This window comes from Gadus macrocephalus, chromosome 14 (assembly GCF_031168955.1).
Source record: "Gadus macrocephalus chromosome 14, ASM3116895v1".
NCBI lineage: Eukaryota > Metazoa > Chordata > Actinopteri > Gadiformes > Gadidae > Gadus > Gadus macrocephalus.
The window spans coordinates 25373313-25396920 of NC_082395.1; the positions used below are offsets into that span (position 1 = coordinate 25373313).

General features: G+C 45.1%; 1 protein-coding gene across 3 annotated transcripts in view; it reads left to right on the top strand.

Annotated features, from left to right (window-relative positions):
* homer2 (homer scaffold protein 2) overlaps positions 1 to 22968 on the top strand; it is a 43307-nt gene extending 20339 nt beyond the window's left edge. For all 3 annotated transcript variants that reach the window (XM_060072296.1, XM_060072294.1, XM_060072297.1), the window contains 2 exons: positions 401 to 481; positions 21140 to 22968. In XM_060072296.1, the coding sequence (XP_059928279.1) occupies positions 401 to 481; positions 21140 to 21328 (270 nt within the window). In that variant the 3' untranslated portion in view covers positions 21329 to 22968. The remainder of the gene's footprint in view (positions 1 to 400; positions 482 to 21139) is intronic.
* Positions 22969 to 23608: the final 640 nt, after the last annotated feature.

The window sequence follows — 23608 nt, forward strand, 5'->3', positions numbered from 1 at the left end:
GACTGCAAAACGAACAGTCTGCTTTCTCGCTCTGCTACAATAAGGTGAGCATGAAGGAATAATGGCTCCCGAGTGCAGCCTAAAGCAGTACTGCAATCATCACTTCAACTCACATTGTTCCTTAGGAGGATCTGAAAATCTCCAGTATTCTTTAATGGGATTATATTCATATACATAGCCCTTCATAAGAAACTCAGATTCATGTCTTCCTCAAGATGCCGACAGATAAGAATGCAGATGTGAGCCTCTGAACCGGCAGAAGCTCTGAGCTAGAGACTCTCCTGCTCCTCACTACACCAGCGCCGTTCTGTTTAGTGTGTGTTCAGCTCTAAGGAGGTGGTTCTGGGGTATTGTGGAGGTGAAGGGGGGAGCTGACCGTCTGAATGTTGTCTTCTCCTAGGAGCTGCAGAACCTGCGGAAGCAGGCGGAGATCATCCCTCAGCTCATGGCCGAGTGTGAGAGCATCACCGATAAGCTACGGGTGAGTCCCTCATCGGCTCAGGAGTGTGGATCTCCAGAAGGAGGCATGCACAGCAGGGACCTTCTCCTGCCCTGAGAAGGGAGGGCTGGCAGCCCTGTTGTTCTTCATGGAGACAACAAGTTGACACTTTCACCAACATGTTGAAGGAAGCATCTTAACCCTCTTGGTTCCTCAGACAGGAACACTAGCCGCGTTTACATGGACACATCTATGCCGCATAGATTTCTATGCGGCATAGAAAATGGTCATGTATACGCCTCATTCGGAATACAATTATCTGTTCGGCATAGATTCTATGCCGAATAGAAGAGGTGGTGTAGTCCGTTTTAAATCGCCATGTATACACTTATTCCGCATAGATTGGGGTTTAACTTAGTGCAGCCGCAGTAGTTCGCAATTGGTCCACTGAGCTCCGTCGGCACTTTTAAGCACACCGAACTTCACCGCTGTCAAGGAAAGTGGATTTATTGCCTGATTCAAGTCTTTGTTATCACTCCGTAAAAGTAGTCCGGTAAGCGTGGCCGGTTGCTAAGCGACGGGACACATGGGTGTTTATTAATGACGTCTAGTACTTTTGCAGGCTGAACGTTAAAATACTTCTTAACTTAGAGAGATGGCAGCTGCAGTAGTTCGCAATTGGACCTTCGAGGATTCCTGGTCACTAAATTCCCGTAAGACCACTCTCTCCCACCAGTCTTGGCTGCGGACTCGCATCCAAATTCCTCTTGTTTGCGGCGGAGCTTGGGGTAAATATAAAGATCTGACGAGAAATTGACGTTGCTGCGCTGTCGTCCTCCTTCTTAATTGAAGGAGCAGGCAGAGAAAAGCTCTCTCCTGCTGTGCTTTCATTAAAATCAAATTTAAAATCCCCGATAGTGATAAGACATCCATTATGTCGCCGCCGGTCCAGAGATGTGTCAGGTGTGCGCGAGAGACAGAGCGGACACTTTTGTTACTGCCATGTATACAGTACATTCGGAACACATTTTAGGAACAGATCTATGCCGCATAGAAATCTATGCGGATCAGATGTGCCATGTAAACGCGGCTATAGAGCAGGTTGGGGTGAGCAGGGCGGCGCTCCTGAAGAAATAGATCTCACTGCTTCACTGCTCCTGCTCTTCAGTAAAGGCCAGAGTCTTCTGAAGGCTCTAGACGAGCGGAGCCTTCGGCCCCCAGCTCACACTCAGAATGTGGTAGGGAGACGCGAGCACGGAGAATGTAGTAGTACAGGAGGGTACAGACATACACAGGATGGGACACTGCACAATGGGAGTCGGGGAGCCAATGAAAGAAAGGTTTTAAATTGAGAAGGAGAAGAAAAGAGGAGAGCTGGTGCCATTATGGTTTGGGCCCGAGGGCTGGTGACATTAAGGCCATGACACACATAGTGCAGAATTACTAATGTTTGGATTGTTTAGGGTTAGTTGGCCTGGTAGTCAAAGGCATAATCGTACCTAGCCTTTATTTCTCCTGGAAGGAGACCTGATCTCTCCTGTGTTCTTCTCAGGGGTTCCTCGGCTCTCTGGTGTTTTGGATTAGTGGTGGTCCCTGGTCCTATAGAGGGGGCGGGGGTTAGTATAGTTAGTATAGTTAGTATAGTGTAGCCTGTGAAGAGCCTTTGTGACTGTAGCTGGGACTAAGGACTAAACAAATGACAACCTAACCCTCCTAGTGGTAAATCTACCCTAACCCTAACCCTAATCCTCCTAGTGGTTAGTCTACCCTAACTCTAACCAGAGTCCTCCTAGTGGTTAGTCTACCGTAACCCTAAACCTTATCCTTCCTATTGGTTAGTCAACCCTTACCCTGGTCCTCTTAGTGGTTGCTCTACCCTAACCCTAACCATAGTGGTTAGTCTACCCTAACCCTAACCTGAGGCCTCCTGGTGGTTATTAGTGATTGACCGATATATCGGCCGGCCAATATAATCGGCCGATATTTGCGTTTTTTAATGTGTATCGGTATTGGCCGATTTCTTTTTCTTTTTTTTTGGCATGATTTACAGACTTAAATTGAGACATTGTAAAAAAATGTATCATCATTGTGTCATTTTTATGATGTAAAATGAGGGAAGCTTAGCCTGGAAATCCAGACCCACATCTAGAAAGCTGTAGGGTCTGGCAACGAGTAGTCTGGCTGAGCGAAAATGGACAGCGTCTCTAGCGCTCGCGTCGGATTCCACCGCTACTCCTCCCCTTCCTGTTGCTGGCTTTCCCAATATTTTTTTGTCTATTACTCACGACCGGTTTAAAAACTATTAATTGATCCCATTTCAGAACACTGCTTTCAGTAACTCATTTAAACATATTTGCACTGGGAGGAAATGCCCAAAACAGGCCTAATGATTATGCTGCTGCATTGTGCGTCAACATTTTTAATAATGATACTAAAATAAAAAATAAGTTTTTCTTTTTTTTTTGTGTGCCAAGGAGGACCAGGACTAGGAGGACCAGGACTAGGACTAGGAGGACTAGTCCTCCTAGTCACGTGCCAGTGGTGGCACGCGTGCCTAGGGTTGCCTGGTCTACCCTTACCCGAGACCTTCTAGTGGTTAGTCTACCCTAACCCTAACCAGAGTCCTCCTAGTGGTTAGTCAACCCTAGCCCTAACCGGAGTCCTCCTAGTGGTTATTCTACCGTAACCCTAACCAGAGTCCTCCTAGTGGTTAGTCTACCCTAACCCTAACCAGAGTCCTCATAGTCCTAGTCCTCCTAGTCCTGGTCCTCCTAGTCCTGGTCCTCCTAGTCCTGGTCCTCCTAGTCCTGGTCCTCCTAGTCCTGGTCCTAGTCCTGGTCCTCCTAGTCCTGGTCCTGGTCCTCCTGGTCCTGGTCCTCCTAGTCCTGGTCCTCCTAGTCCTGGTCCTCCTAGTCATGGTCCTCCTAGTCCTGGTCCTCCTAGTCCTGGTCCTCCTGGTCCTGGTCCTGGTCCTAGTCCTGGTCCTCCTAGTCCTGGTCCTCCTAGTCCTGGTCCTCCTAGTCCTGGTCCTGGTCCTAGTCCTAGTCCTCTTGGTCCTGGTTCTGGTCCTCCTTGTGGCCAATATGAGAAGACGCAAGAGAGATGGTAGAGACTTGATTTTATATAAGCTTGCTGTGATAATTTCTCAGCACTTTTTAACCAAGGGAAGAGCCCATTGATGATGCATCTAGAGACGGTGGATTCCTTTGGTTTACCTTTAATGTAGAAGGCACAATGACTCTACAAATGTCTGTTTATTTGACCAGATGCTTGTGCAGGCCTGTATGGAGAAGGCTGTTGGGGCCTTCGGTGTTTGGGTTAGGGGTGGACCCTGGTCTTATAGAGGGCTCGGGGGCGGGGGTTAGTATAGTTGTAGTTAGTTCAACCTCTTATTCACCCACGCCTCCAGCTTCATCTGCGGCATTTTGGTCAAACGCAATACCTTTCAGCCGAGTGGAACCACTGGACTATTCTCTCACCTTTTCATACATTTTAAGATAAACATTTAGTTAGAGTCCTCCTAGTGGTTAGTCTACCCTAACCCTAACCAGAGTCCTCCTAGTGGTTAGTCTACCCTAACCCTAACCAGAGTCCTCATAGTCCTAGTCCTGGTCCTCCTAGTCCTGGTCCTCCTAGTCCTGGTCCTCCTAGTCCTGGTCCTCCTAGTCCTGGTCCTCTTAATCCTGGTCCTGGTCCTGGTCCTCCTGGTCCTGGTCCTCCTGGTCCTGGCCCTCCTAGTCCTGGTCCTCCTAGTCCTGGTCCTAGTCCTGGTCCTAGTTCTGGTCCTCCTTGTGGTCTACGTGAGTAAAGCTCCCAGGAATGCGTTCCTCTCCAACAAGACAAGTCTCTGTAGAACCTGAACGTTGAGGTCGTGTTCATGATGCTACGCCCTATCCACACACACACACACACACACACACACACACACACACACACACACACACACACACACACACACACACACACACACACACACACACACACACACACACAGGTTAAAACAGTCCGTAGTGGGGGCTAGGGTTGGGGTGGACGGGGTTTGGCTGTGCGTCCGCTACATGAATCACAGGGATCAGCCTAACCGGACGGGGCAGTGTCCTCGCTCTGACTAATGGCCTAGCACAACAAAGGGAAGAGAGACATTGGAACAACATCGGCGTGCCTTGAATACCTTCTCTCTCTCCATCCAAAGGGAAGGTCTGATGATCAGAGATGCAGAAAACACAACACAGTTGGGATGCATTCAAGCACACCATCAGTACTAAACACTACTTGGGGGTTAGGTTAGGTTAAACTTCAGTCATCATTAGGATTAGTTTAGCCCTTCAGTAATCATTAGGGTTGGGTAAGGTTAACCCTTCAGTCATAAGGGTTAGGTTAGGGTTAGGTTAACCCTTCAGATATCAGTCATGTTAACCATTATTCACATCCAGCACCTTTTACTTACACACCTATCCCGGGTTGCTTTTAACTCACTTTATTTGTTATAAAGTAGGCATGTTTCGGTTTGGTAACTATGAAGCTTAAGGGAGGGAATTGTATCTAACGCGTGGAGAGGAAAATACCGTGATCTACTTCAAGCCTCCGGGCTTAGGCCCGGTGGCTCTCTGCCGTCTACCTATTGATCTCTGGCCTCTTCACTTGACGTCCTCCGATAGAGGACGTCAAGTTACGTGACGTAATGGCTTCGGCTTCTTCACCTATCTAAAGGTGCTGCCTTCTGTGGAGGGAGCAGCCTTCAATAAGGTCTTGCTCCCCTTGTGGCTATGTGAGGGTAATGCAGCTTCTTAAAATACTTAACAATCCCTCCTTGGTCATCTCAGATGACCATACAACAATATTTTAAATCATAAACACCATTTACCACACCAAAATCATAGTCAAAGTAGGATAAATCATCAACACCACCAACCGAGTGGGAACAACTCCATATTAGAGTAAAAACCACCACGGGTTACCATAAAGGTGCGGCCACACCAGACGCGTATCTCGCGTACTTTTTACGCGAGATACGCGCGTAAAATGTTGCTTGACCATTTTGTGTCAAAAATGGTCGCATACGCGCTATACCTGTCCCTGAGTGACTTCCACCTCCTGCGACATACGTCCACTGACAAGAACATATATACATATTAAGTTGTGTAACCTGACAAGCGGGACAGTCTGTTGTAGTAGTATCACTTAATATTACTGCTAACTGGTGCTACCGCTAACCGGCGCTAACTTTTTTCATAGTAGAACACAACCGATAGCTGAAGCCAAGCAAAATACACACACACATTATTCACTGATCTTACCAGGAACGCCAATATCCTCTGCCACGTCGACCCACGCCCTCTGTTTTGTTCCTGTCCCTGTACGACACCATCGTGGTGTCGTACAGGACAGGACGGCCGCACACGGCGACGATGATATTTTGATCCACCTCCATTTCTGTTCGTGTAGTGTCTGTAGTGTTGATCAGCAGAGAAATAGTCCGCCAAGACGTTGAGGTTGCTTAGTAACCAGAGACTCTGTCCATGCAAGTGAACGGAGCGTTCCCTCTTCGTCATAACTATCAAACCAAACATCCTTCACATTCACCGAGCGAACATTATGAAAGTAAAATGCACATTTCTCGCTAGAAATGTTTCCATAAAAGCATTTAATGGCGTAACTATGTTACTATTTCCACACAGAATAAAGAAAGATGTCGGCCGTATGCTTCTGTCCAAGCTCACTACTCTCTGCCAGTGACGTCGGGTCATGCTCAACGCTGATTGGGCAACATGGCTAATCGTCATGCGTATGAGCGTAAAAAGTTCAATTTTTTGAACTCTTGAAATGTACGCGATATACGCGCGTATAGCGCGTAAATATACGCGCCTCATATATATGCTTATACGCATATTACGCGTAATACGCGCGTAAACCAATGGTTCCCTATGGAAAAAAAGGCGATTTCATACGCGAAGTACGCGAGATACGCGTCTGGTGTGGCCGCACCTTAACACTGTAACGGCATTCGCCCTGATGGGTCTCATAGGTAATACAAGTCATATTAACAATACAATGAACATGTATCCTGGTTATCATACAATCATATGGTCAAACAGCACACAAACAAAAGTATCCATAGAAATCCTAAGCTAATACTTTTTGGTTATGTGCAACAAGGTCATACAATTTTCAACATGTGCAAAAGTAAAGTACAAAATTAGTAGTCATAATAAAAATTTAAAAAAATTCAAGATTATTGATAGGCTAGCATGGATTTGTGTGGTTCAGGTGATCTTCGTGTATTGGTGCGCTGTTGCATGTGGGTGGTTTTGGACGTTGTTATTATCGCAGCCATTGTTTCTTCTGTCGCCGTCGGGGCCTGTAATTCATGAACCCAAGACTCGTCCCTCCTTGTCAAGGGCTCAGCTCACAGAGAGGTTACTTTCACATCATGGGAGCCTCCTTCAGGCATTCAATCGTCGTCGTGTCGGCAACAGGAAATCTGTAAACAACCGTCTCAAAGAAGATCAACAGTACCATTATCAATGCAGCGATACAGAAATAACGGGTTGCACTCGCAACCAAACAATACTATTTAATAACAAACACAACCCGTCTTGGTGGTTCAATAATTAGTTATTCAAGTAAATCCAGGATATTGATTATTTTAGACACAGGTGCTTCTACTAGAATAGTATAGGTGTTGACTATTCTACATATTACAGCTGGATAGGGTCGGGCCCCTCAGGTGATGTATCGTTCACTTTCATCGGATCATATCTGATCCCCATGTAAGCCTGAATAGCACTTGGCGCTTCTGTAGCGCTCACTGCTGTGGTGATCAGCAGATGCAGTAGCCCTCGTGCACAGGGAATACAACGGCAGCCGGTGACAATTAACACGGTCTCTGCAATTATTCCCGCGACGGGCACTTACTGGATCATGCCTTTCCACCTCCCAAACATATTCTCCATCCATCCTGTGAAAGGGTCATTAATGCCGGAGTTCGCTGCCAATTCGAACCTGAGGGATTGTAATCATGCCAGCGCCCTGGTCACCAACCCATCTGGAGCTGTGTTATTGGGGATAAAAGTACAACATGTTCATGTCGTGCCTATCATCGCATACACCCCTCCTTGCTCTGTCAATAACATATCCATACCTTATATATTCTTTTAACCTTATTCGTGGAAAACTTTAACCTTATTCGTGGAAAACTTATTCGTGGAAAATAATCAGCAACGAACTGTTGCTGATTATGATATTAATCAGCATATTTATACAAACAATATTTTTCTAATGGTGGACAACCAAAACCGAACCGATTCAAATCCTGCTGTTATTTGATCTCCTCATGTGACTGTTAGTCCTTGCTCAGCGGTGGTAGTTTGTAGGCTCCGGGTGTGTCTGCATCTGGTTCTGGAACTTTTGTTTCTACTGTAGAAATACAAACTCATGTACAGCAGGTAGTTGTTCAAAAACATATTTCCTTTAATTTTAATTGTTTTACAGTATCCACTTTGATTTAATTTCACACTACATCCCTCCTTGCGCATTGCTTCAGCCATGCGCATTGAATGACAACCAAACCTAACAACGCCGTAGTGCAACCAAGTTGAAGTTCCTTTCCTTAATTATCTGTATACAAACAAATCTATTGTGAAGAGAAATGAAAACCAGTATACAAAACCAAAGGTCGATATTGGTGGGTCTATGCAGCCGTCTTGAGACCACACTGTTCTCAAATGCACTAAACCGTAAACGATACATGAGTCAGTATACCTATGTGTCGCAAAAAAATATCATACTATGAAACGCTGACGTTGTATCAAAGCGTTACAGCAGCAGCAGTGGCATTTGAAAGGTGAGCCCACTACTTCTGAATCTAAATTGAGAACCCTAGCATATAGGTTTTCTTCCCAGCAGATGTATCGCTAATCCATTTCTTATCTATAACATAAAAAAGATGTAAAAGGGAAATAACAATGTTAAAATTTGCATGTTCAATATCACTTCTGTGTTAACCGTATCTCATAATAACAGTTACCTTCATCATACTACCCGATTGTCCTACACTAACTATGTATATTGGATGACCTAATCTTCATTTATTCTACCTATTGCTCGCATTTGATGTTGTCCACACTTTGATTCACTCCTATGTACATCGCATACCACATCAAACGTGCATACGCCTTATTCTCTGCACAACATCCTATTGCGCCACCTTTTGCATACCACATCAAACGTGCATATGTCTTAGCAAAGTGAAGTAAAGTAAAACCCAGTTTTATCTTTACTTATTTTATAGCTATACATGTCCCGGACACGTCCATTACTATTTCCAAAACAGTTTTTTTAGCTACGCAGGTCCCAGACCTAACTATACCATTACATGAACAGTATTTATTATTATAATTATCTAGTTTTTTGTTGGTCAACTGTGACACTAGGCCACATATTTAATATTTTAGGATACACTGTAAAAATATTACCTGGTTTCAGTATGTAAAGAATTAACAGGTATAATGTGGTGATCCTAAAGTAATGTTCCTACCTTAATGTGTACCTGTGGCCTTATATTTATATGTATTTATTTTATATTTATGACTGTTATTGTTTTCTGACCGGGGATCGGTGTTCCGCAAATCAGCTGACGTGCCTGTCAGCTGACGGGATGAGGTTCGAGAGGTTTTAAATACAAGGAAATGAATGAATGGGAGGGGCGGAATGAATGGAGGGAGTCTGAGAGGGACCTCTAACAAACGCCAGTCCAACTGAGAAAGCTTAATAGTGGGAAAGCTTTAAGAACCACTGAGACAAAGTCGACAACTCTTGCCGACTCGTTGGATACGTCGGTAAGAGCGATTTATATTTTTTGCTGGAGGTTTTTGTTACGACCTGGGTCATCTTGTTTTTCTTTGCCTGTCTTTTTCCCGGATTGCCTATTTTTTCCGCGGACGTAAGAGACAGTTGCTTGTGGAGTTTTGATCGGGGATTTCGTTTGGATATTCTTTTTTGTTTGCTTTGAACTAGAGGGAGAACGCGCGAGTGTGTGCAAGGGGCGCGCAAATGGAGGCTGCATATTAACGCGGTTATCAGATCACATCGGCGGAAAAAACTTTTGGGGTATCTGGACTGTGGGTTTATTTGAGGGTTGTTTGGTGAATGTATATGGAAATATGAACAGTTTGAAAATATATGGGTTAATGTAATTCCCTGAGCTATATCCTCGTTATTTGTAGTATTATTAAGTGGTCTCAAACGAACACAATCAATGTGCTTGGTTCTCAAATTAAGAAACTCGCGTTTCTTTCGTAATAATTGGGCTAAAAGATTAGTCAAAGTGTTACATATGGTGGCCAGTACGGGGGGCTGAGTTACTTTGATTGTTGTTTGTGAAAAAATATTGAGATACATTTAGTAATATGGCCCATAGAGAGGGAAGGACCTCTTTGCCTAATCTAAGGCCTGTATTTGGTGATCCCGATTTTACTGCAGGACCTTTTGTTACGAGAAGATCTACTTCAGATATATCTTATTTACTGAGCTCATTGTATATTAGTGACAATGACACTAGTACACTTAACACTACACACAACATTGGTGATAGCCCTAATAATGTTCCACGCACTCCTGGTAATGTTCAAAATACTGTAGGTAGGGTTAGAATGGGTTTGGAGGAAGTTGATAATGACGAAAATCATGTTGTTGATAATGAAAATGATGTTGAAAATGATGATGATGGTGATAGTGATGAAAATAATGATGAAGAGAATGGTGAGTATAACAGGGGGGCTGTTTGGGAAGAAACGGTTACACAGGAAACACAGACAGAGAGTGAGGAATTGGCAAATAACATCAATAGCCTACAAAACCAATTGGAACAGTTAAAAGCTGAATTTAGGGAGTCTGTAACAAGTGCTGTAAATAGGGAGTTGAGTTTTAGAGGGTGGGTGGAAGAAAACCTGACTCAACTAGAAAAGCTCTTGTGTGATGGTATAGGAAAGTTGGACAGGACAGTGTACAATTGCCTTCTTCGAAGAGATGAACAATGGAGAAAACAAGTGCACGAGCTAAGGCCCACTAGCACTCCCGTACCACTGAGAACTATAGCAGTCTCCACTAATGTAAGCCCAATAGCTACCCAAGCTAGCCCAATGGTTACCCAAGCTGGTCAGTATGTTGCAACACCTCCTGGCCGTATGAAGTCTGTTGCCTCTCCAATGTACCACAAGCCTCCTGTGAACCTGGAGTTTCCCACATTCGGCCCTAGCAGTGAATCCTCTGATGTCTTGCGGTTTATCGAACAGTGTGAAAACTTTCTAGAAATGAGACCCATTACTTCTCATGAGCTAATGGGTGCGCTATCCTCAGTTTTAAAGGGCTCAGCACTCAGTTGGTGGAAAGCTACCAAGAGTCAGGTACATGATTGGATCTCATTCAAAGAAACCTTTCTAGCAGCTTTTCTATCCACAGATTACTTGAGTGAAGTGGAGGAGAAGTTGAGAACCACCGTTCAGAAGCCAGACCAGTGCCTCCGAGATTTCGCATATGACTACCAGGATTTATGTCTTAAATGGAAGCAGGACATGCCTGAAGAAGAGATTGTAAGGCGTATCTTGAATAATAGCAATCCTAAAATAGCGGGGTGCCTCCGTGGGACGGTGCTAACCGTGGCACAACTGGTGAAGGTGGGCTCTATGGTGGAGAAGGACTGCTCTGGAGCCAAGGAGTACTGGCAGAAGGTGCATGCTAGTTCAGATAGACAAGAAAAAAAACCATCAGATAAAAAGAGCAAGCATGGAGCAGCTGAATTAACGGTAGTTCAACATCAAACACACAGAAATAAAGATCAACAGGGTCTACTGTTAGTTTCCATTACCATCAGAGGCATGCAGGGAGACGCTGTAGTAGACACAGGCAGCACTTTCACATTGATGAAGCAGAGTCTATGGCGACAGGTGGCAGCAGCAGATGAAAACTTCCTACCAGCAGAGAGACAGAGGTTCGTCATGGCAGACGGGACCACTCACCAAGCCCTGGGGAAGAAAACTATTTGCCTCGATTGGCATGGCAAACAATGGCCTGCTGAAGTACACGTGATGGAAGACAGTCACCTTGCTTTTCCTGTGATTCTAGGCCTAGACTTCCTAGCTACTACCGGTGTTCTCATTCATCTGGCCAAGAACAGTTATGGACTAAAGACAGATAGAGGCTACACCTATCATACCTTTAAACGACAACCTCTCACCACTACTGGGTGGAACAACAACAGTCTTAGCTCTCCAGAGGGTGTACACCTCTACTATGCCCTGCCTCCGGGTGCTTACCATCAGTGTTGGGTCTCCTCTACAACAGAAACCCCATCTCCCAGGTATGATTCTAACTGGCCTGAAGGGCTTCAGCAACTTATGGAGAACTGGCCGACGGTTACCTCTGGGAAGCTGGGAAAAACTGAGGTGGAGAAGCATGCCATCTTCCTGCAAGATGAAGTTCCTGTCCGGAGCAAGGCATATCGGGTATCTCCTCTGAAGAAGAGAATAGTAGAAGAACATGTGGAGAAAATGCTGGCTGAGGAAATCATTAAACCATCACAATCTGCCTGGTCCTCACCTGTGGTTCTCGTCAACAAACCTGATGGATCCTATAGGTTTTGCGTAGACTACAGGAGAGTGAATGCCAAGACCTTGCCTGATGCATATCCAATGCCCATCATACACGACATTCTTGAATCATTGGAGGGAGCCTCTTGGTTCAGTTCATTGGATTTGCAATCGGGATATTGGCAGATGGCAATGACAAAAGAAAGCAAGCCTAAGACTGCATTTATAACATCACTATGCCGTTCGGTCTCCGAAATGCTGCTGCGAGCTTTCAAAGGCTAATGGAGCGGGTCCTAGGGAATTTGAGAGGAAAGATATGTTTTGTGTACATAGACGACATCATTGTGTGCTCTCATTCCCGCCACAACCACATACAGGATCTGGCTGCAGTCTTCCATAGGCTGCAAGAAGCCAACCTCAGCCTTAACATGAAGAAGTGCCACTTTTTCAAACAGGAACTTAAGTTTCTTGGCCACATTGTCTCAGACAGAGGGGTGGAGGTGGACCCAGCTAAAACACAGGCTGTGGCTGACTTCCCTACTCCCAAGGACTTAAAGGCTCTGCAGCGCTTTCTTGGACTGGCGGGCTGGTATCAGAAATTCATTCCCCGGTTTGCCGACCTTGCAGCCCCGCTTAACCATCTCAAGAGGAAAGGAGTGGAGTGGCAATGGACCAGTGAATGCCAGGCCAGTCTGGATGCCTTAAAGGAGGCCTTGCAGAATCCACCAGTGCTGGCACAGCCTGATCTATCCTTACCATTCCAGGTGCTAACAGATGCTAGTGACGTGGGCCTTGGCGCCATCTTGTCCCAGAACACACCAGAGGGGGAGCAGGTGATAGCCTATGCCTCCAGGGGACTCCGAGGTCCAGAGTACAATTATTCCACCTCGGAAAAGGAGTGCCTGGCAGTGGTATGGGCGGTTGAAAAGTGGAGGCACTACTTGGAGTGGAGTTCTCCGTCTACACTGATCATGCTGCACTGTCGTGGGCGTTCAATTGCCCAAAGACTAGCTCCCGTCTGACCCGGTGGACCCTACGATTACAGCAGTTCCATTTCAAGGTACATTACCGAAAGGGCTGTCTCAATTCAGCACCAGACACGTTGTCCCGGGCTCACGAACCTCTCTCAATTCACCCATCACCGTGCTTGGCTGTCTCCACCAAAATCCACTCTGTGTTGCCTACTACCCTGGCAGAGATAGCAGAGGAACAAGAGAAGGACCAACGGGTGTGTGAGCTGAAGCAGGACAGTGCCCAGACAGATGTGCCTTTAACTCGCATTGGCTTTGTGGTCCAACAAGGGGTGTTGTACAGAAGAGTTCCTGTACGGGACCAGGGACAGAAGTACCAGATGGTCGTTCCACAATCCCTGGTGTCCGAATTTCTGAGGTACTTTCATGATAATCCCCTTGGTGGTCTCCTGGGTCAGCTGAAGACTCTATTGAAGGTGTTGGAAGTAGCCTGGTGGCCGAATGTCCGCAAAGATGTGTGGGAACATGTCAAGTCCTGTATACCCAGGACTTGACATGTATACCCATGTCTACCCAGAGAACAGTAGTTGAAAAACCGGGAGTGATGCTGGGTGTTGACCTCATGGGGCCATTACCTAGAAGTAAGAAAGCCAACTGTTACCTCCTGGTGGTGGTCGACTATTGCTCTAAATGGGTGGAAATGTTTCCCTTGAGGGACAGCAAGACACCCCGTCTGGTCAAAATCCTCAGAGAGGAAATCTTCACCCGGTGGGAGGTGCCGCAATACATGGTTTCGGACCGAGGTCCACAGTTTACTTCAAAACTTCTCACTAACCTCTGCAACACATGGGGGGTTGTTCAGAAACTCACAACCAGTTATCATCCACAAACCAATCTGACAGAACGATTCAACCGGACCATTAAAGCCATGATTGCATCATATGTCGGCAAACACCACAACACCTGGGACCATTGGCTGTCAGAGTTCCGTTTCGCCCTCAACACAGCACAACAGGAGAGCACTGGACAAACCCCTGCTGAGCTGGCTTTGGGCAGGAACCTCAAAGGCCCACTGGAACGGCTCATCTACAAGTCACCATCACCTGCACAGCGAGAGGCCTACAACCTGGTGGAGAGACAACAGAAAATGCTAGAGGAGGTCCAACGGAGAGTGGGGGTGCACCAACTTAGACAAGCTAGGTATTATAATGCCCGCAGAAAAGATGCGCACTTTCAGCAGGGTGACCTAGTCTGGGTCAGGTCCCATCCTCTCTCTAGGGCCAGTGATAAATTCTCTGCTAAGCTAGCGCCTAGGTGGGAAGGGCCAGCTAAAATTACAAAAAAATTGGGGCCTATAAACTACAGGGTAGGGTGGAACAACCCACAAAAAGAGGATACAGTAAATGTGGTAAATTTGAAAAAATATTTTGGTGTCTTACCTGAGTAGCCTCCGGCTGGTGGGGGGATCCCGGATTGCCTATTTTTTCCCCGGACGTAAGAGACAGTTGCTTGTGGAGTTTTGATCGGGGATTTCGTTTGGATATTCTTTTTTGTTTGCTTTGAACTAGAGGGAGAACGCGCGAGTGTGTGCAAGGGGCGCGCAAATGGAGGCCGCATATTAACGTGGTTATCAGATCACATCGGCGGAAAAGACTTTTGGGGTATCTGGACTGTGGGTTTATTTGAGGGTTGTTTGGTGAATGTATATGGAAATATGAACAGTTTGAAAATATATGGGTCAATGTAATTCCCTGAGCTATATCCTCGTTATTTGTAGTATTATTAAGTGGTCTCAAACGAACACAATCAATGTGCTTGGTTCTCAAATTAAGAAACTTGCGTTTCTTTCGTAATAATTGGGGTAAAAGATTAGTCAAAGTGTTACACAACATCAAATCGATACATTAATTCCACCTTCTGACTTACTGACTTACTTGATTTCTCCCCGTGTGAGCCCGTGATTGACAACTCTCCCGGAGCCTCCCATTGAGCTCCACCGTCACCACTCCAGAACACTGCAGGAACGAGTCGGTTGACACGTGGCTCGGAGGCTCCCAAGGAGTGCCACAATCCTACGTCTTGACACCTGGTGCAGTTGACGTGTGGCTCGGGGGCTCCCAGGGAGTGCCACAATCCTACGTCTGACACCTGGTGAATTTTGAGCTAGGTCAATCAAAACCGTCTAAACTAGGTAGAATAAAGAGTCATCCAAACTCACAACAATTATGCACATCTGGGTATTAAATATATGGTGATATTTTATAAACAAAACAAAAACTGAACCTAAAAGAAAAATTCAGAAGTTATCGGTTGAAACAAATGTTATTGTAATTGAACTACAGCAGTTGAGCTAACTCCCGCCTTGTGCACCGGTTAAAACCATGTGCATCATTTATTAATTAAACATATTATTTTAGCAGTTGAACCCCGTGTCTATTTGAACCATCCTGGTTCTCTATGTGCATGACACAACCAGTGTATATTGCACTCCTGTTTTGATACACAAAACGCATGAAAACAGACAGAAGGGCCCAGCAACCTTGAAAAACATAATGTCTGAGTGTTAGGCATTCGTTACTGCATATACTGCTATTTCCTGAAGAGAGAGAGAGAGAGAGAATATTAAGATTGGCGTAGTAATGTAAACAATTAGAATGATGAATGCCGGGCATCCATCACTGCTTGGGTTGAGAAGGCCTGAAGAGAAAGAACAAATTTAGTACAAATGTAAACACTTACAGATCATTTAAACCAGTGGTTTTCAAACTGTGGGGCGCGCCCCCCCCGAAAAAACCCCTGAAAGTCGATGATTCAAATCATCAGTCGTACTTCAACTGTAGAAGTAACATAACTAAATAAATTTTCAACCGTTTATCTTCGTGCAAACCATTTAACAAATCTACACACTTATCTTCAATAATATCTAAACAGAATTTCGATATAATTTAAAATTTCTTCAGAATCAGTTTTAGTTTCATACCGCTTCGTTTTCAGCTGTTTTCATTGAAGACGTCAGCCCATTCTGATACACCTATTTCTAGACATCGTAACTCATTCCTTTTTCAACCGTTTACCATCGTTCATTGAGCAAATCTACACACTTGTATCTTCAATTCTATCGAAACGGAATTTTGATAGCATTTATACTTTTTTCAGAATCACAGTTTTAGTTTCAAACAGGCATCGTTTTCAGTTGCTTATAATAATTTAGGTCACCATAGCAACGCCGGTAAACAAACCCCGCCGAATAGTAGAATCTCTGGACTGAAAAGGCAGATCTGATTCGACTGGCAGTTTACACAGATTAAGATGTTCAAATGAATTTAAAAAAGGTTAAGCTAAAACATGCTTAGATAAAGTTGTTAAATTGTGTTAAGAAAATGCACAAAGATGTAATGTTTCAGAATAACGTTTAAAATGTTTAAATTTTTTTTTAAAAATATGTTTCAAATGTTTCAAAAATATGTTTCAAATGTTTGGGGGAGGGGGGGGCTCAGCTGAAATTTTTTCTCTGAGGGGGGGCTCACTCTCTCACACTTTGAAAACCCCTGGTTTAAACTATTAATGTTGGTGAATCAAAAAAACATTGATTACAACCTACACAAATATTTGCGTGTTTTGCCGATATCAACTAGGGACTGGCTCCCTGTATTTCAGCACCCAGACACACAGACCCCCAAATATACAAACACATATACTAAATTTACATGCTGGTTCCAACACATGACTAGGTGTTAGGGGTGGGAGGGGGCAAGGGGGAGAAAGAACAATAAGATAAGACTTCAATTTAACTGACAATAGGAAGGGGTTTAGCCTCCTTCTTTCAGCAATATGAATAAGGAAGTGAGGGGAAGAGAGTGTTCGAAGGTAGATCCACGAAGGGGGTGCGGAGGGGGGGGGAGTGGGGTGTTGGACGGGATCTTAAGAGGGAGATGAAAAGGTTTCAAGGGGAGGGAGGCGTTAGAGGGGTGGGGTAGGGGGGGACTCGTGTGTAGGGGGCCTGGAGGGGGGGGCGGTGGGGACTTTACGAGCGTAGGAGGTCAGGGGGTCTTTTACCTTAATAATTCATCGTCTTTAATAACAAAATACCAACAGACTTGAATGTAAAATGTAAGCATGGGTGGTATTTAGCGGATCGGCAGATAAGATAGTATTCACTCCGAACGTCCGCTATGGTGCTACTGCTTAGGAACACAGACCGTGCCGGCCTCAGCTGAGAAGTGAAAGATAACTCTCGTTAATATACTATTTTGGCCCGATCTATACAGAGACCGATAGTGGAGGACATCACCTCTCAACCAGTACCAAGAACGATTTAACGACGAGTGCTCAAAACAACTCAAGTGTAAAGAAGGGGGGAGGGAGGGCCTTCAGAGTTCCTTGCAACCGTTGATCTACACGTGTTGTTATGCTAGGCCTCTGGAGCAGCACGATCGGACGGTGGCTAAAACAAACTTACACCGAAATGTTCTTGTAACCAATCCTATTTCAGATTTAATCTTTAAGACAATGAGTTCTACTTACCTCAGACGTGTGTGGCCTGTTGAAGTTGTTTTAGCTTCGCGCCCGCCGGGATTCTCGGGACTTTCTTCCAAACGTCGTGGGTCACCAAATTATTGCAGCATTCTTGAAGAAAGTTGTCCAATCCCGGGTTGCTTTTAACTCACTTTATTTGTTATAAAGTAGGCATGTTTCGGTATGGTAACTATGAAGCTTAAGGGAGGGAATTGTATCTAACGCGTGGAGAGGAAAATACCGTGATCTACTTCAAGCCCCCGGGCTTAGGCCCGGTGGCTCTCTGCCGTCTACCTATTGATCTCTGGCCTCTTCACTTGACGTCCTCCGATAGAGGACGTCAAGTGGGCGTGGCCTATGCAGTGGGCGTGGCCGGGGTGACGTAATGGCTTCGGCTTCTTCTCCTATCTAAAGGTGCTGCCTTCTGTGGAGGGAGCAGCCTTCAATAAGGTCTTGCTCCCCTTGTGGCTATGTGAGGGTAATGCAGCTTCTTAAAATACTTAACACACCCTTTACGCACACACCTAATCATACGTGCGCACACACACACACACACACACACACACACACACACACACACACACACACACACACACACACACACACACACACACACACACACACACACACACACACACACACACACACACACACACACACACACACACACACACAGAGAGAGCTATTTAAAACACCTCTTCCTCTGGTATCTATGGTATTAATCACTACTGTTGCCAGCCAGTCTAAAAGACTTAACCAGTTCCCTAACCCTATTGACTGAGGCCCCGTCCACACGAAGCCGATTTCATGGCGAAACCGCAAAGGTCTTGTACGGTTCGGCCTTCCGTCCACACGAAGCCGGCGAATCCGCTGACCGAAACCGCAAACTTCTGAAACCACCCTCGGAGGTGGTTTCAAATCTACCCGGTTTCGTTTTGGATTCGTGTGGACGCCTGAAACCGACTGAAACCGTAAACCATGACGTCATCGCCCCACCCCTCGACCCTCTAGCCAATGACTGTTAAGCCCGCGGAGTCTCAGAACTCACAACAACAAGGATTTCTGTAGCAGAAGCAGCGCTCCTTATAGGCCTGGAAAGTGTACTACAGCGTTTCTACAGATCTACCCGGTTTCGCTTGGCTTCGTCTTTACGGAGATACTGCGAAACCGGATAGATCGAAACCGTAACGGCTTCGCCTGTTTCGGCTTCGTGTGGACGGGGCCTAAGATAGGCCGGACAAGTGTCACCACACAGCACATATTTTAGTCTCATGAACATCCCTTTGTAGAGTATTAATATATCGTGTGTGTATATCTCGTATGCAGTTACAGTAGTAACCTGATCTTGAAGGTTTTTTCCTAGAAAGTATTCTAGAAAAGGCCAATATGAGAAGACGCAAGAGAGATGGTAGAGACTTGATTTTATATAAGCTTGCTGTGATAATTTCTCAGCACTTTTTAACCAAGGGGAGAGCCCATTGATGATGCATCTAGAGACGGTGGATTCCTTTGGTTTAGCTTTAATGTAGAAGGACAGGACAATGGCCCTCATTTATCAAACGAACGTAGAAATGAGCGCAAATCTGAACGCATGATTCATCTTACGATAGGACCCACGTGAGATTCACGAAACTTTCGTATCACACCAATCCCAGCGTACGAAGGATCTTGGTGTTGATAAATACGGCGGCTGAGATCGATCGTAATTAACGTAATACGCCCATATAAAAGCACGTCTTCAGAAGTCTCGCCCCTAACTTTTACGACATGGAGAAACGTCCAACGGTAAAAAAAAAAAAAAAAAGAGGCATTTTTCCGAGACCGAAATGGAGACGCTTGTGTCACTGGTGGATGCAAACCATGATGCGAACCGTCTGGTTTTGTTTGGTAGCCTAAAAGCTGGAATTAAAGGCAAGCAAAAGAATGCTATATGGAAGGAAATAACTGTTGCAGTGAATAGTGTTTCCAATGTTCGTCGGGCTACGGAAGAGGTTTGTTAATTAAATTAATTAAATAATAGATTAAATGTAAAATTTCTGTTATCCAGCTTAAAACATTTCACATACATGCTATTGTTTGCATTGCGTTAAAGTTATTTTATTCCGAATAAGGTGAAGAAAAAATGGTCCGACATGAAGCTCGGCACCAAAAAACGTGTTGCGGCTGTGAAGCGGGCCAAGCAAGAAACGGGAGGAGGCCGGTGCAGTGCGACTGCAGCGTAACTCACCGAGATGACTCTGACCATGTAGTGCGCCCTGATGTAGACGATGCCCAACGTTGCTATTTTGGAAAATGAAAGAATCGTGCGTGCCCCCAGGCCATCGGGCTACCATGTTCAGGATTGACATTCTGGCATCGGAAATAATCTGAACATTAACTGAATGGTAGCTTTTGCGGTTGATGTACGCGTAATCATTAATAGATGGTGGCTTCATACGCACATGGGTATACTCAACCGCACCAATCACATTTGGAAACCTAGCAATAGCATAAAAATCCTGTTTGATTCTAGTTTGCTGATCGTTATTATATGGGAATTTAATATAACGTTCGGAGTGGGACATTATAGCTGCCAAAACTGCTGGCATGGTTCGGCTAATACTTGGCTGGGAAATACCAGACCTGTCCCCGATCTCCCGCTGAAAGGTCCCGGTGGCCAAAAACCCCAAGGTAGAGCACACCTGCACTGGCACAGGTATTGCGTTTGATCGCCTAGTTTCTCGCCTTAACTGTGGCTCCAAAGCATTGCATAGCTCCATCAGGAGATGCCTTGGGAGACGAAAACGACTCAAGAGCCATTCATCGCTCTCCATAAAAAAAAACGGCGCGGTCTCGGAAAAACTCTCTCTCGTCTTAGACGTGTGTTGAGGTCCTCTAACAGAGCCAGATCTGCCATCGCTGAGACTCGACCACCTATTTGGCAAAGCTCCTGTTTATATAGACAGCTGAATAAGCATTTCACCTGTCACATTCTAATTATTTTCATATATTGTGTACTGTGTATTGTGTACATATATTGTATTCTATACTGTTTTTAATTAGGCCTGACTTTAATTGTTTGAACGGCTGGGCTAATTCCAATTTATTTAGTAATTAATACAGATGTGCAACATGGGCTACTTGTGCTACACTATTCATCAGTGAAATACCCGTATGTTGCGCCAAAAAAACTTGCGTACACGAGCTCAGACCTGACTTGAGATTTCATTGCAGCCTGCGCTCACGTTGAAATTGATAAATGCCAAGCTCAACGTTGAAATGAGCATACGCACGTTTTCTGTCGTACGCTCGTTTGATAAATGAGGGCCAATGACTCTATACTATGTGTTTATTTGACCAGATGCTTGTGCAGGCCTGTATGGAGAAGGCTGTGGGGGCCTTCGGTGTTTGGGTTAGGGGTGGACCCTGGTCTTATAGAGGGCTCGGGGGCGGGGGTTAGTATAGTTGTAGTTAGTTCAACCTCTTATTCACCCACGCCTCCAGCTTCATCTGCGGCATTTTGGTAAAACGCAATACCTTTCAGCCGAGTGGAACCACTGGACTATTCTCTCACCTTTTCATACATTTTAAGATAAACATTTAAGTTTATTTTGATATCGGTTAATGCATTCCTATCTCCCTGACACCAGACTGCCGAGACGAAGAACGTGGAGCTGGACGGCCGGATAGGAGGCCTGCAGGCCGATGCGGATGAGAATCGGCAGAAGCAGGGCGACATGCAGGGCGAGCTCAAGAAGTTCATGGACATCCTGGACGGGAAGATTGACGAGCTGCACGAGTTCCGCCAGGGCCTATCCAAGCTGGGGGTGGGCAACTAGAGGTCAAGGGTCAAAGCATTCTACTAACCCTAACCTCGAGGTCATCCTCCCTCTTTCCCTCACCAAATGGTGTGGTCCAATCTCAACAATTAGGTTTTCCAAAAATAATCGAAATGAACAAAATAATTGCAGAAAGTGTGGTTAAAATGTGTGGAGGGAGAGGGCTTGGCTGACTTAGGAGGATGGAGTCGTGTTCTTTGTGTTGAGCTTAACGTAGGGACCTTCCCCGCTGCTGTGTTCTGGGGAGGGGGGGCTGGGTGCTGGAGGACAGGGTGGGTGGCGGGTGCGGGCCCTTGGACTCTCGTCTCTGTGATTCCGTTTGTTTGTTCCAGCCCCAGGATGGTTTGTACCAGGTACCAGGTCAACAAAGCCAGGCTTGCTTTATGAACAAAAGGGCTAACTGACATCCCCCCCTGATGGACCCTGACCCCCCTGAGGGGAGAACCCGGCCGAGCCCCCGCCCCCCGTCTATCTCAGGTGTTTGAAGAGTTTGTATTTAGGTTAGGATACACACACACACACACACACACACACACACACACACACACACACACACACACACACACACACACACACACACACACACACACACACACACACGATTGAAGGTCACGAATCAAGTGCCTCCGGGCGGCGCCATCCCACCCTCCCACCGTCTCACCCCCTCATCTCCCTCAACCTCCCACCCCCCACTCTGGCCGAGGGATAACATCATGACAATGACATCATAGTGACATCACTACCAAGCAGATGTTTTTTGTGGAGGAAAATCATGTTCATCACAAAGAAAGATTTTTTTTTCAACCTAACTTTCATTGTAGGGTAAAGGGAGAAGGTGCCAGAACATTTATTTACCAATGCCTCTTTGACATTGAAGTCAGAATCAAACGCTGGCTCAGACGTCTTATACACACAAGACAGCAATAGGATTCCAAAGGTTTGCTGCCATCCTTGAAGACACGTTTATTTGCATTAAGAGGGAAATTTGACTTATTTTTCCAGAGTTCTTCATCCAAAAAATACTAGTATACTGTATGAACCCCTTTTGCCTTCAGTGAAGTGATCAAAATACCTTTTTTGTGTTTTGCAATGTTTGACGATATTTGTGCTTCCCATACAAGCTTTCTTTGGGTGGTGCTGGGAATCTGTGCTGCTACAGGGATAATAATGTGAACAGGAACTTCATAGCAAGGATAGAGAGGGCTGGGGCCTTCGATCTAAAATTCTGGATTATGTTTTTCTTCCTCGTTTGATTTACAACTTTATTTATTGGTGCCTATTAAGAAGTCGTTTTTCTAGAATCAACCCTGAACTCGAACACTACCTTAACCCAAAATGTATTTCTGTGCAAATACAATGTATAATATATGTATTCATACCAGATCTATGGCTTCTGAACTTCTTTATTTTTTTGATAATAGAATAACTTAATTGCAGGACGGTGTCTGAGTATAAAGAAGGGAAATATACCGCGAGTGTAATCTGTTTGGATCCCGTTTAAATCTCTTGCTGATTGGTTGGCAGAAGCCAGAACACTTCTCGTGATCATCTCCTTTCCCATCTCCTGCCCTCCTTTCGTGAGCCAAGTTCAACATTGTACCACAGAAATGACAATTGTTTAAAATTTAGTTTAATTATTATTGGGGGGTCTGTGTCTTTCTTTCACTTCAACTTGTGTGTGAGGGCCGAGGTCTCTACAGTACTAGGCTGTATTCAATATATATGGATGTTTCGATATTACACATCTATTTAATTGAACAAGTCATAAGGTGTAAAATACTGCACTTATTATTCATAATGATTTTATTCCACAGTTATAGTTTAATGACTATGTACTTCGCTTAATCATCCATAGTGCATATCTCATCCTCATCGTATACCTTTGGAGCGCAGAGTTTTTTGTCAACATTTTGTGACTGACTATCTGCATTCAAGGGCAGCACAATTATATCTGTTCGGTTAAAGACAATGAATACCAATCCATGGGTAAACGTGGGATTGTACATCCATCCTAATGATAGCTCTTAAAAAGTATTTATAGGGAAACTGCAGGTTTTTGACAAACAGGAATACTTTCCTCCCGAATCAAGAGACATCGAGTCAGAGGATGCCTGAGCTCCACTCCCTCCTCCATGGTCGTGGAGATGGATGCAGTGGTGGACCAGAGGACACGTTGCCTTGGTAACTTATCCCACACACTAATTTAGCCAGAGATGCGTGGCTGGTGGAATGTATAGATATAGATCTATTTATATATAAATCTAGTGTCACTCAGGGATA